This window comes from Anomalospiza imberbis, chromosome 2, assembly GCF_031753505.1.
Source record: "Anomalospiza imberbis isolate Cuckoo-Finch-1a 21T00152 chromosome 2, ASM3175350v1, whole genome shotgun sequence".
Classification (NCBI taxonomy): domain Eukaryota; kingdom Metazoa; phylum Chordata; class Aves; order Passeriformes; family Viduidae; genus Anomalospiza; species Anomalospiza imberbis.
In genome coordinates, this window is record NC_089682.1 from 25,073,732 (window position 1) to 25,087,876 (window position 14,145).

The 14,145-nt window shown below is 35.1% G+C and overlaps 1 protein-coding gene across 3 annotated transcripts in view; it reads right to left on the reverse strand.

Annotated features, from left to right (window-relative positions):
• ANKRD10 (ankyrin repeat domain 10) overlaps positions 1 to 14,145 on the reverse strand; it is a 37,224-nt gene that overhangs the window by 2,462 nt on the left and 20,617 nt on the right. For all 3 annotated transcript variants that reach the window (XM_068180162.1, XM_068180164.1, XM_068180165.1), the window contains exons 4-5: positions 5,694 to 5,929; positions 2,082 to 2,177 (exon numbers count right to left, since the gene is read on the reverse strand). In XM_068180162.1, the coding sequence (XP_068036263.1) occupies positions 2,082 to 2,177; positions 5,694 to 5,929 (332 nt within the window). The remainder of the gene's footprint in view (positions 1 to 2,081; positions 2,178 to 5,693; positions 5,930 to 14,145) is intronic.

Genomic DNA, 14,145 nt, shown 5'->3' on the forward strand with positions numbered 1-14,145 from the left:
TCCCATTTGAAGTTAGTAATTAGTACAATAGGTTTTGTTTCCATGAACAGATTTCATCAGTCTGCCTGAAATGCATGTTTTTGCAGTGGTACTCAAAAGTACTAGCACAAAAAATGCAAGATATATTCTGCCTTTAAAATATAATTTATTTCTATATTGGTAAAGATGAGCAAGGCAAACATAGCAACTACAGAGCTATGTGGTGACATTTTAAGATTTTACATTCTGTGATTATCCTTGGATATATGCACATATGTTTATGTCTCCATGAACGCATAAACCCATGTGCAAAACAGGATTGCATTTACTCTGTGTATGCAAATTAATTCAGTTAATTTAGTCTGCTGGCAACTTCCCACATTTGTAAAACACTGGGTTCCCATTGAAGTGACACATAATGAGTACCACTGTCTGACAAGGAAGAATCTGGAGTTTTGGTTCTCTCTTCAGTTTTTTGCATGGCTATTATTTGAGGCATGAATTACAACACTGATACTTCACAGACACCAGTATGTTACATAAGAAATGTGTCCAATTTGTAACTCCCTGGATGTACTAACAGGAATTTCTCATTTAGTCCCTACATCGGTTAAAATCAGCACATCAGCCAACCTTCCTAACAATGTATTCTCATTAAAAGTGGAAAAAAAACCCCACAAATCCATCACGACATCAAAGTTAATACTTCAGTGATAAAAACGCACAGAAGGAGTTTCATGTAGTGTTTATTAACTGAAAAGTGCAAAATTTTAACTGTTTAAAGATAAACCATTATAGGCTGGTTTTGCCAAATCAAGTTTAATAAATCTGGCACTTCTATTAGTTAATATGCAAAAGTAGGTAATGGATATCTAGTGATATTTATAGAATGTTATTATTGGTTAAAAATGAGCACCTATAGTAATACAGTAATAGTATATATTTATGAAAGAAAATAATTTTTCCATAAATAAGAACACTTAGTAATTAACACTGGAAAATACCATACTCTACTTTTAAAGAATTGATTATATATATGTATATCTATTTATTCCTAATATATTAAAGTATCTATTATTATCATTTCCTTTGTCGAATTGGATCCATGGTACAAAGCATAAACATATTGCTGGCAGAAAAAATTGATAAATAGGAAATTAATTTCTGAATGTAATAATGCACTACTGTAGTAACTCTATGTCTTAACCTACAAAGTACAAAAAAGGCTGACCCAAGACAGTTTTAATCAAACTCTATACACATCCTGTCACCAAAAGCATCTTGACTGAGCAACCCTTAAAAAATCTAGAGCATTAATATTGACCAATCCAAATAACATTTTGACTGTTTTATGATGATTGGTACAAAACACAAAATCTGTTTTCCCAGGTAGACTAATTCAAAATAGTAGATTAAAACTGTGATGTCTGGTCTTCTATTTACATAAAAAACCCCACAGCAGGATCCTGCACTTATGTCATTGTGTCTGAGCAAGTTCTGAACAGAGGGTGTACATCTAAACTATTCTCTATAGTATTTATTGTAGTATTTTGAATATAGTTTTGTCACAACATATTATTTTCAAAGCTAGAATATGCTTCCCTATCAAGTCTTCTTTCTATCTACTCCATCAAAATTAAACAAATAATTTAACTTATTTCTGAATTTCCTTTAACTCAAAATTATAGCAACTAGAAGCAAGGCACAACGTAATACAAGCCTCAGGTTAAAAGTGAACAGCCACTGTGGACTTGTTTACCTGAAATGTTAAGAAATTACTAATAAACCTTCTCTTTCACCATTACAATACATTGCATGAAACAGCTAATTTTTGATACCTACTAAACCCCCAATATAATGGGTGTTACAGCAATACAATAGTTTCCAAGACTCCAGACAACAATGTGCAAAAATAAAGGACTAAGTTTTATATTTAAATTAAAAATAAAACGCATATTGATTCTTGCAACGACAAGGAGTTTGCATTGCAGAAACAGTGTATATTTCAATTTCTTTTGGTCCAACAGAAGTACTCTCCTGTTGTTTGGTGTCTTCAACCATTTGAATGTTGTTGTAGTTAACAGGAAACTGTCCACTCCCACCTGATACAACAGCAAACTCTCTATCAACGTGCATATTGTCAGCATCATCCTCAGCTCCTCCATTCAGCATTGGTATTAAGCCATCAAAGCTGTAAGCTGACAAAAAAAGTCATGTTTAGTCATAAGTGCGCACTTGAAAACTCAGCCAGCAAAAATATGAGTACTGTGATTATTAAAGCAAAACAGAAAATTACCAGGGTACCTATCAGACTTTGCACCTACATATTAAAGTCACTAGTCTGATATACAAATAGGTTGAATGAAGAGAAATTTAAGTTACTCATACTTAGGCTTTACAGGCGATGTGGCAAAACCAGCACATTGCTCAACTCACATTTGTCTACTGTCAGTTTAGACTGCTCCCTTTTACACTCCCAAGGGCCAGGTCCCAAAAAAACCCCCACCCTTATCCACAGACTGCTCCAGTGATCTCTTCAAGAGCTGAACAAGCAGAACTGTCTTCTGAAAGAAACCACCAAGTGGTTAGACTGCTGGGGGGAATGCTTTAATAAGCAAGATAGACTTGATTTCACTACTACTTCTTGTACGTATCCAGAGCACTGCTCCACTACTATCCCAGCAGGCCCTGCCCTGCTCTCATACTGACATGAACACACTTTTCTACACACACTGCACACGCTCTCACGATTATGTTGTAAATGTCTGCTTTGGTGGACTGCAATTCAGCTCCCATTACCTTGGGCACAACTAAAATTTTCATAAGCTACTAATTTTTAAAGAACTTTAAGTCCTGAAATGTTCCAGAGCCAAAGAGATCACTGAGGACTTAAATGACATCAGGGCCCTTGGATCAGCAGGCTTCAAATTACCCTAAACCAGGAAGACTTTTTTTTTTTTTTTTTAGTTACTTAAAGGAATATGTAAGTGCAGTTTCATGTTGGCCAATTCCAGGGTCCAGTTCCAGGAATGTCCTCCATCACACCTCACACAGAACACCCAAAGCATCTGTGCTGAGGCTTGTGACACTGAGACACTGGCTATAAGCAGCACACACATCAGACAGAGATGTGTGATCAAACAGAGCACAAGTCAACCTGCTGAGGGCAGGACTAGAGGGGTCAGGATTATGACTGCCACGAACACAGCTGTGTGACCAGTTCACCCAGTGTGCATCATCATCATCACTGAACTTCTGCACCATGTTCTGCTGACGTTCCCAGGAAGCAGGATGAAATTTCTGGAATTGATTTCAGAAAGATGGACATAAAATTCAGTTTATGTTTCTAAATCCAAATTAAAAACTATTTGGCATATATTCTGAAAGTGGTCACCAATTTACTTCTGTTAATTACAATGATGAGTAATTAGTTTCTATCACAGTGTATCATGTATCAGCCTTACCTAATTTTGAGGTTTAAGGCTTTTTTAAAATACTATGCACCTGTTAGCAGATACACCTGTGTGCTTATAAACAATTACAAGTAATGCCCATCCACTGCCCAGTTTAGTTACTCCAGGCATAACTTAAGCATTCATCTTCTCTCAACTCTAGTGCTCACAGCTTCTTGTAAGGGACGTAGGTTGTTGCAGTAAGTAGCTTCAAAGCAGTGATTGCTCCAGTCTGGGGTATGGATATCAAAACCTGACTTTTCCCTGCAAATACAGGTTGGCTTCACTCTCTGAACATTTGGAATCTCCAGCGCAAATAGTCTTTAAAGGACAACAGACCAGTGTGGTTTTAGTGAAGTTTTAAAAATAACACAAAACTGGGCTTGTTCTGTAAAAAGGCCAGCTAAGTACAAACATGTACTGAAAACTCATTACTCAGCTCTATTATTATTATATCTATTTGTTGTTTACCAAAATGCCTCAGGAACAGTGACTCATTTTCAGTGCAAAAGACTTTTTGCATCAATGCAATAGTTATTACTGGTGCTGATGTCTTTGAGGTCAAACACATCAGATTAGAAATTTCCACAGCTGGGATGCATCTCTTAGTTACTCCAAAAACCTTCAAGCAAAAGCAGCAAAGCTTTTGCATTTGTTTGTGAAAGTCTTAAAAAGTCATATTGTTAACAATTTAAAAAATAATCTACTCTGATTGCTTTTCCAACATTCCTGTAATTGTTCAGGAGCACTTGTTCACTTCAAGCACTGTCTGTTTATTTGCTCAATCTAACTTAGGTGCTGGATCCACTCTGTACAGTGAAAGGTAATGCAGATACAATGCCACTCCCCTAAATTGTGGGAAAACACTGCTTATTGACTAGCTTGGAGAATATTCTGAAAGAGACAGCTGCTTAGGAACACTCAGATGTGGCAACTCTTAAAAATGCAAGTAAAGTTACCTTGACTTCACAAGCAGTGCCTCCTGGTAGACCAAGACTGAAAACATCTTTCTGCAGTTGTTACAGACACTTGTGTACTGAGCAAGTTTTATTCTATGTAGATGCTTAGGAAATACTTATTTCTGAAGTCTTCTATTTAATTGGACAGGGAATCTTCTCCATAATGAAATGTATCATTTAGACCAGCTACATGAAGTAACATATCCTGTTCATGACAGGCCGTGGAGTACCCAGTTAAGGTCTCTGATCTTGGTAGACGTGAAGCGGGGTTTGGATAGCAAGTGTTGATATTGATGTGATTTATGTCGCCTATGTCATATTTAGAAACATGGTTTAGGTCTCAATTCCCCCCCTTGCTCTCTGGAATTAAGCACTGTTTAAGGCCGTTCTATTTGGGTCACTGAAAGTCACTTATGTTAGAACGTCAACTTTAACTGAACAAAGTCCCTTCAATGGAGACCTATGAAAGCCTTTCCTGATGCTAAAGAAAAGCATCCTTTACTATCATCAGGAAAAAGGAGGTTTGAGTGCAGAATTACTCCCCTGTTTTTAGTAAGAATTTAGTAGGATGACCAATAGAAAGGAAGAAGACAATTCTCCTCCATCATATTACTCAAGGTGTTTCTAAAAACATCTAATATCTAAAAAGATTTCTACACAGAGCTACCAAAAAGTATTTTTAGGTTGTACTATTTCATCATTGCTGGCAAAACAGTATCCTCAACATACAAGGCTGGATAGGAAACCTTAAGGTTCATTCTGTTCTTACACTCTTGTGTAAGATAGCAGCTCCCCTTGGAAAACAATCCTGGAAACTTAGGGTACATTAATTTACAAAATAACCCCTCTTGATTTGGGAAACCCTTCCGCATTCAATTTCTTCCATCTACCTTATGTAGCAGTTTCTGAACTGTGAATCAATCCCTGAATGGAAAATTACCATCAGAACATCCAAGCATCTCTGTGAATCAATGGAATTACTTGGCCCTCCTGAAGCTGAAGAAACTGAGGAAGGAGTAGAAGTTAATTGCAGCTCTTATTCCTCTGCATAATTATTCTTAGCATCATGCAGTTTTAGAAATTTCTGGAAAGAGAAATTTCTGAACACACCAACATGATGACAGGGAGAACTGGGATCTTGTGGCATGGAATAATTGTATTAATCTGCTTCTTGTATGAATATGTAATTTAGATATGTGAATTTGTCAATAATACTCAACATCCACTCCAAAAGACTTTAAAACGTTTATTTTCCTTTGTCAGCAACAGTATCAACCCATCCCTTTTACCTCTGGGGTCTCACCTTCTGTTCTAGCCTTCTTTACTCCAGCAGACTCCATATCTTCAAAGGATCTCTTTCGACTTGTCCCACCACTGAATGGATTGGGACCTGCATTCTGATGACCCCCATTTAAGGTGCCATTGCTATAGAAACGATTCAGGTGACAGTTCTGGAGGTTCAAGAGAAACTGGGCACATTCTTGGAAGCCCTGGGTATGTGCAAGGTCTGCTGCTGTCAGGCCACTGGCATTTCTCAAGCTGTACAATACAAAGAAACTGGATTACACTCATTCATCAGGCTAGCTGGCTGCTGCTGCTGCCCTTACTGACTATCTATCTGCTGGTGTTGAGAGAAAACATACACTTAGCAAATTTTCCATTAAGAAATTAGTTATCAATCTTAGTTTTATAACTATCTTAACTTTTTGCACATATATCTCACTTCTAAGCAAAATTTGGGAGACAATACACTTTTAAATAAAATCAATATACTATGTGCCTTAAACCATCTTCCTATTTAAACTTTTCAAAATGCTTTATTCTAAAATAGTCTGAAGTAGCTGATCTTTACATAAACTTCAGACTAATTTTAGTGTTGAATTTTACCATCTTCTGCAGTTTATTCTGCAATCTATTAATTTAACTTGAGCAAAAGATCAAATACTCAAAACAAACTTAACATGACTTTGCAATTGTCCATGGCATTCTGTTTTCTAAGGTAACAACAACATCACTATTTTTCCTAACAACAAAATATATACATATATAGTAAAATATAGATAAAGATGCTATACTTAGTTATGCTTTGCTTATACTTTTGTTTCAGGTTTGTTTCTCATTTCAAAGTGTGTGACATCATAAGTACTGGGACTTGCTTTGGTAATTTCAACCAAGACTTTTCTGTGCACAAGAGAATGGCACTGGATTTTGCATATTCTAGTGCATCAAATAGGTTAGGAATGAAATCAGGAGATCTAGAGATTTAATTTGAAAATGTGTTGTATCACATGCATTTACACACAGGGTATCTTGTGCTTAGCAGTTTAGGCTAACTTCATCAGGAAGAGCATAAAACTGGAGACAAGAAGGCTAGGAATGACAAAACTAGATGGTCATGTAAAAGATGCCCATTACTCTTTCCTAGTATTTTTCCAGAGAGAAGTAACTAGTAAGAAAAGTGGAATTTTTGTTTCTTGGCTTTAGACATTTAGACAAATCAATTACTTAAAAATCCAGAAACAGATCAGCTAACACAAGAATTGAGAAGATGAATAGATCAGATTCTCTTGAAACTCCAGCTCATGAGAAGAAATCAAAGAACAAAGCCCAGATATGCTTCCTAGATCACTGTAACTTACTTGCTATAAACAAGAAAACCTTTAGAAACTATTACAGCAAGACTATTTCCATAAATGGCTCAGCCAAAATACTACAGAATCACAAAACCCATAACCTAAACCAGGATTAATTTAATTCCACACTGTACTAAATCATTATTTACTCGGACTACTAGTGAAAATCTACAGAACAGCAGTCAAGAGTGCTCTAGAAAATAATACTTCAGAATACTGAGAAACCTAGTAAGTCAAAAGAAATGCAACTTTGAGGTGGTATTAGTTTTGAATACCTACAGGACAGCTGCAAAGCGCTGTGCATCCAGTGTAGGCAGTATATGAATGGGATTAATATGAACAAAGAAGAATTAAAGTTAGCATCAAAAGTTTTAGAGTATAAACGTTGCTGAATCTTGAGAGGGATCTCTTCTCATTGTAAGAGCTGCCTATGATATCAGAAATTCTACTGTCAACCCTTTCTCCTGATGAACTAGATGACTTGTTGAAGCTACTGCTAAGCAACAAATATTTGATACTCCTTTAGCAATTCCGATTTACTTGTGCAACATGAGGATGTAGAACAATGAAACTACAGCTTAGGAAACAGAAATTTTAAAATATGTGTTCTGTTCAAGAAGAAAAGCTCAGTTCTCTGATACATTTTTAAATTTCCAAGCCCCAAAAGAACAGTAGAAGAAATCTAAGCAAGAGCAAAATAAACAAAGTTACACAAAGATAAAAATGACAAAACCAATATGGTACTGAATGGCCATCTCATTTAGGAGAAGTTCAAGGAGTCAGTAATTCTATTACTTAGCAAGTATTACTGAACACCAACTCTAGTTTTCAAAATTGACTGTAGGAGACTACAGTTAAGTCACCAATTTCCAAAGGGTCATCAATGTAAGATGCCAGAGGCATTTGGAGATTTATACACTAAGATCAAATTGTGTAAAGCTACACAACCAAACTCTGGGAAAGAAAAACTAAATTTTCCAGAAAAAAATAAACAGGAGTTAGAGGTTGCAAAACTTTAAAATGTAGTGATCTTTGATATTTTAAAGATCTGTCCTATTCCTACCTCTTCCTGAACTAATATTACTCTTAACAGGTAGACAAAGATGTGCTTGTTTTACAGAAATATTCTGGAAGCACTGCATAGATTTCAAGGGACTCAAGCCTACTGGATTTAACATTCTTGCTTCTGAAGTTTAGAATCACCTCTTTTAAAGGTGTGAATCTGAATTTAACCTTCAAGTTAGTAATGAAAAGGAAAAAAAAAAAGTTAAGTGAAATAAGAGGAGATTTTAAGTTCCAGATGATTTTGGAAACTGTTTGAACAAATGTTATGGAAGACGACACAGATGTTCTCTCTGCTCACTTACAGTGGGAACACTAATTTGAGTATTTTTTCTATATCCAGTTGTCCATGTCCATGACTTTAATCAATGCCTGGTTATTCTTGCACTTTCATACACTTTCAAATTTCTGTTATACTACCTGCATTCCAGTATTAACAGGATGCAGTAAAGGAAAATCTGACAAATTTTGAAGAAACCTTCCATCACTTTCTCAAAAACAGGCTAGAAAGATAAAAAACACCTACTTCTTTAGCTGAATTCTCTAGCTTTCTCTAGGAGGAAAAAATCTGTCAGTGGGAACACAAAAGGCAGCAAGAGCTAGGTGTGCTACATCAGCCTATCACAACAAAATGCAAGTAATCAAAAAAACCTGCTAATGTAAATAGGAACAAAATAGGAAAGAAAATACTCTTAACAGATATCACAGAGTATCACCAGACTTGAATAACTTATGTAGTTTCAAAATAATTTAGAAATATTGTCAATGACTGTAAGGATTCTGAGTCTGTAAGAGAAAAATAGTGTAACAGAGTCCTTCCAGAAAGCCTGGAGTGCTTGAATGAATTAAAAAGCTAGACCATCCTTTAAAAGCGCCAATCTGAACTTAAGAGTGGAACCACCCTGTTACAGCTGTAATTACAAGGAACTAGGAACACATCTAATACTAAATCTGCTGCCCATGTCTGGCAGCGAAGCATCTGCCTCAGCATATCCCAGGAGCTAAGAATTTAAGTGTCATTACTGTAGACAGACTAGATAATGTGGATGAAAATAGAAATGGTTCACTGTCCCAAACACACATAAGAGGAGTTCAATCTCTGATGTGTAATCCCTGTCAGCTCCTGGTTATGAACTGCAATTCTATGTAAACTGACTATAAATGAAAAGGAGGAGGAATAGTATGTGATTAATTTGGCTACAAACTGTAGTAGCCACGTGACATGGAATGTGTGGCTAAAAAAATTGAAGAAATATGAACAAGCAGGGAACTCAGAGATAATCACTATATCAAAGTAAATTTACAGCTATTTCAGTTATTAGGTGTCCCTTGAAAAGTACTTCATTTATCATAGGTGCTGACATAAAGGAAAAGGCTTGATAAAGGATATTACAACCAAAAGTAACTTCAAGACCTGGGCTGCAAAAGAAAAACACTGGAAAAAACAGGGGACAATATGGACAGAACTATCTCAATGCCATGGGTCTTGAAAAAAAATCTTCTTTTCCACCCAACCTCTGCTTTTTTTAGTTAGTTAAAAATCCCTCTGGTTCAGCTTTGATCTTTTTTCCTAAACACCTTGAAACAGTGGAAGCTCCAAGAAACTTGCAACACACTGATATTAAATCTTCAGGCAAACTATCCTTTTGTTACTGCTAATCATACAGCAAATATGACAGGTCTATTTCTGCAACTGCATTACTCAGAATTAAAAAAATGAGTACAGAAATTCACAGCAGGTTTTATACTTTGTTTTGTAGGGATTTTTGTTATTATCAGCTTTTAAAAAAATTTGTTTTGTGACGAAGATGCCAAACTTCAGGAAAAGCTTACGTTTCTTTTCAAGCTTTGGCTCTCAGCTAGGCTTCTAGCTGAAACAAGACAAATAGCAGGTCATAAACACTGCATTTTTCACATGAATTCATTATGAAAGAAGAAGCCAGCAGCAAGGAAGGTGTGGAAAGATGGAAGGAAGATGTAAGTAAGAAAATCAGAATAAGTCTTGGAGAGTGACACATTTTATCTTTAGTCAGCCTTTATTAAACAGTATTGATTGACTTGATGCAGAATTTTCTGAAGGCTGGCCTAGTAACTGTCAAATCAGAGAGCAGTGCTCCAAAAACTTATTTCCTTCTCTCTCCAGTAAAAGAGAAAAAAGTCAAAAACTTAAGACAACTCTGAATGTCAGTCTAGCTACAGGAACAGGTGGAAAAACTGAAGAAAGGACACTGAAAACAAAAGCTCTGAAAATGTCATTCCTTTTTTGGCACCTGCTCCAGACAGGAATATACATGAAGGCACAAACTGACAAACAGGAGAAAAATTCCTTACTTAACATTGCCCACGGCTAAAGGCAGTCATCAGAAAGTCAATTCACTCCATGTTTAGAAAACACGTATCTTGCATCCTTTCCAAGGCAACTCACATATTTGAAAAATGACTGAGTCCTGTTTTTTACTAAGCAGCAATTGTTTGCTATATACTTTATTCACTGTTTCTATGTAATTCTTATAACTAGAAACAAATTAAAATAATGAAGCACGGTATTATTTACCCTCAGCCTTCTTGTAGGCTAAAATCCAGGAGCTGGGAATAAAAACATCTTGTTTTTTTAAAAGTACAGAAGTATAAGATGCTAACTCCAACACAAAACAAGAAAGCCAAATGTAAGGAAGGATACATTTTCATATTATAATGTTATTCTAAATAGGAAAAAAAACCATGAGAAAAGACGATGAAAGTCCGAATACGGATGAGTAGGTGATCTTGAAGTTTTCTGACATATGACACTTGCTTATCACACTCTGTAGAGACAGGTGTTTTCAATAAATAAACTCAAAACACACAATGAGATATTGAGTTAATGCTCTGACTTTTGCATATGCATTTATTCACAGACCTACAGTGCTTAAAACACTCTTATAACATGTTTTTCTTCTTCCATCAAGTGATGTCCACAGGCAGTCTTCAAAACTGACTGATCTTGGCATGAAGAGGACTTTTTTTTTTAGGATCCATTCTTCTCCCTCTGGGTTGACATCATCTGAACTCCCATTCTAAATGCCCAGTTCATCTGAGAGTCCTGGTACCCAATTAAAGCAGCTCTAAAGAGGACACTGATGAAGCATGAGTTTAAGTATTTCCTTCTTCTGAAATGCTTTTTCAAAAATGTTGGCTGTGAATGATATTCAATTGTTGCTCTAAACCAAGAGACAAGTGCATTATCTGGCTAAAAAGGATTGGTGTACAGAAACACGAATTTAATTTTCAGCTTAGGTTTATTTAGGAGGAAATTTTTTATTATTTCAACCTAATTTAAGAAGCTTACTAAAGGAAGGAAAAAAATGAGGCAAGCTTTTATAAAATATTCAAGATGCTTCCACTATGTCTAACCCATAGAAAGTAAAAAAAAAAAAAAAAAAAAAAAAAACCAAACCAGCAAAAACCAACACCACAACAAAACACTCAAAATTTAGAATTGTTTAAGGTTTAAGTATGACTTTATGCAAGGAAGATTTACTTCAGTGTTACGTACAGAATTTACTCTTTGAAAGATCTGTAGAAAGAAAAGAAAGACTTGTACTTCTCATATTGAATTATAAATGCTATTTAATTTACTTCAAAAAAATTGCTTCTAAGTTGCTTCAATTGTTAATTTTTCATATTCATTGGCAGAAAAAAACAGGTAGATTTCTATCTCTTTTTAACATAGAAATATCTTAGAAATACACTGTCTTCAACTTATAATGTCACATACCTTGAAAAACAAAACAAACATCTGCTACACAAAAATTCAACAATAAATATTTTTGAAAATCATATATGCAAAAAAAAATCTCCTGGAATGTTTAATTTGAAATAGTGATTACAGCACCTACAGCTTACTGTGTTTTTGTTAATGCCATGCGACAATCTAAGAAAATAAACCACAGTTTTCGTATATCAATGTAATATCTGTTAAAAATTACTGATCTCAACTTATCTATTGTTAGTTTACAAATAAAAATGTAGATAATTGTAAATTAGGGTAAGCAGAGCATGCAAATCTATAGATTCTATATCTGAATTCCTAGATTAGCATTAAAACCAATCACCGCAACAAATACCTCAACAGTATGCCTTGTGTGCAGAAAGGAAGCGATACTGAACATTCAATGCCACAACTGTAAGGTTTTCGGAGAAGCACCTGTGGCAGTTTCAGCAGTTTCTATATGGAATGCTCCCCCTTTCTAGGATTACTTGAAAAAATCAAGTCAATTCGAATTACGTAGCTGTAAAACATTGACATGTGTAGTTTTTACAGTTTCAGAATCTTCTGTTTGATTTAAACGGGCAATGGTGCATAAACAGGAAACTTATATCATAAGGGATCACATATTTGCAGGCAACATTAAGATTAAAAGTACATTAACATACATAAAGTGCTGTAGCACATTATTCAATATGTAAGCCATTATCATGTGACCACCTTAACAACAAGATACTAAGCCTTTTATGCCTTTAAAAGCATTATAACTTTCATCCTGAAACCAATTTTTCAGTTCTTCACTGAAATTTATATAGAATGGATTAAAGTTACCGGTCAACTCATGGCTTCAATTACTTTAAATTTAGTAGGCTGCATCTCAAAAGAATTAGTAGCTATTCCTATATACAAAAATTAGCAGATACAAGGATTAAAACAAAACAAAGGAAGAAAGAGAAAAATAAAGATCAGAACACTAAAATGCCCACAGTGAGAAAAATCGTTTCCTATATAAACAGTAGTATACTAGTCTAAAATTTCTAAAGCAAAATTATTTTAAAATACTAAACTTTAAGTGTTTTAACCCTTTGGTGTCCAAATACAGAAGTTATAAAATTGTTTCAAACTTTTTTATCCAGATATCAAGAGAAAAATAATCTTAACTAAACAGATGTGTGTCACTCCTGGGACAGCTATACAAATTCATGCTAGAATTACACACTGGGCATCTACAAAAGCACAAGTTGGTGCCAAGTTTTTATTTCACAAAAAAAAGCATCTGGCAGCTGAAATTATTTTACACTTTTAAAACCAGTGGTAGAGTTCCTGTGAACATCATCCAAAATCCTAACAAGAGAATATACTGAACAGAAGGACTCTGTTTTGTGAAGCCACTTTCTCCACAGGAAAATCAAGGTTCACTATGAATTATGCAGCTATAATTAGCTCCTAGATACTTCAACTCCTGAATGAGCAAACATTGGCAGACACAAACATCACCATCAGGATTTTTTGTTCTATCTGTATTCCCATTTATATGCTTTACTAAAGAGCTCAAACAGTGCACTTCATTTTCAGTACCTTTTGTACAAAATATTCACATTTCCAAGTAAACTTTTCACTGATCAATAGAGGCTTGACTTGGCCTGGTTCCAGCAACAATATTCTTATATTCATATTTCATTATTCAAGAAGTGATTCCTAATAACAATTCAGAAAGGGAAGGTAGGAAAGACTGTGGTAATTCTTGAAACAACAGTCTGATTGCAATACAGCATAACAGAAAAGACCTTTCCTACTAAAATGAAAGTATTTCCTAGATCACTAGTGAAATTTAATTCCAAATAAAGCATCTTTATAGTACTGCAGCCACTTTAAACACAAAGAGAATGTAAGAGTTACTTAGCCAACCATATGACAATGAGAACTATCATCGCTGTTAATTTCTTGTTTCTAGAAACAGAGCAAGAATTACTAAATAAAGTTGCTAACAATGAAGAAAGTGTAATGGAAAACTGCTGAAGACAGGTTCAGAGCAAACTCTGACTTGAAAAGATAAAACCTTGCAGCACATATATCCACCAAGATGACTCTAGTAGCAAATAAAATGATATTATTTCTCCTCCACATAGCAAATGAAAGTCAAAGGTAGCTTAGAATTAGAGAAATTAAGGAAGCAGGCTTCTCTCAAATGTGCCGAACTTGAAAGAAAGTTCAAGCTGTTCAGTAAAAAAAGCATGGACAGTGGAAGTTTGGAAATAAAAATGAAGAAGTAAATTAATGTTAAGGTACTTTTGTGCCAAAAGCAGGGCAAA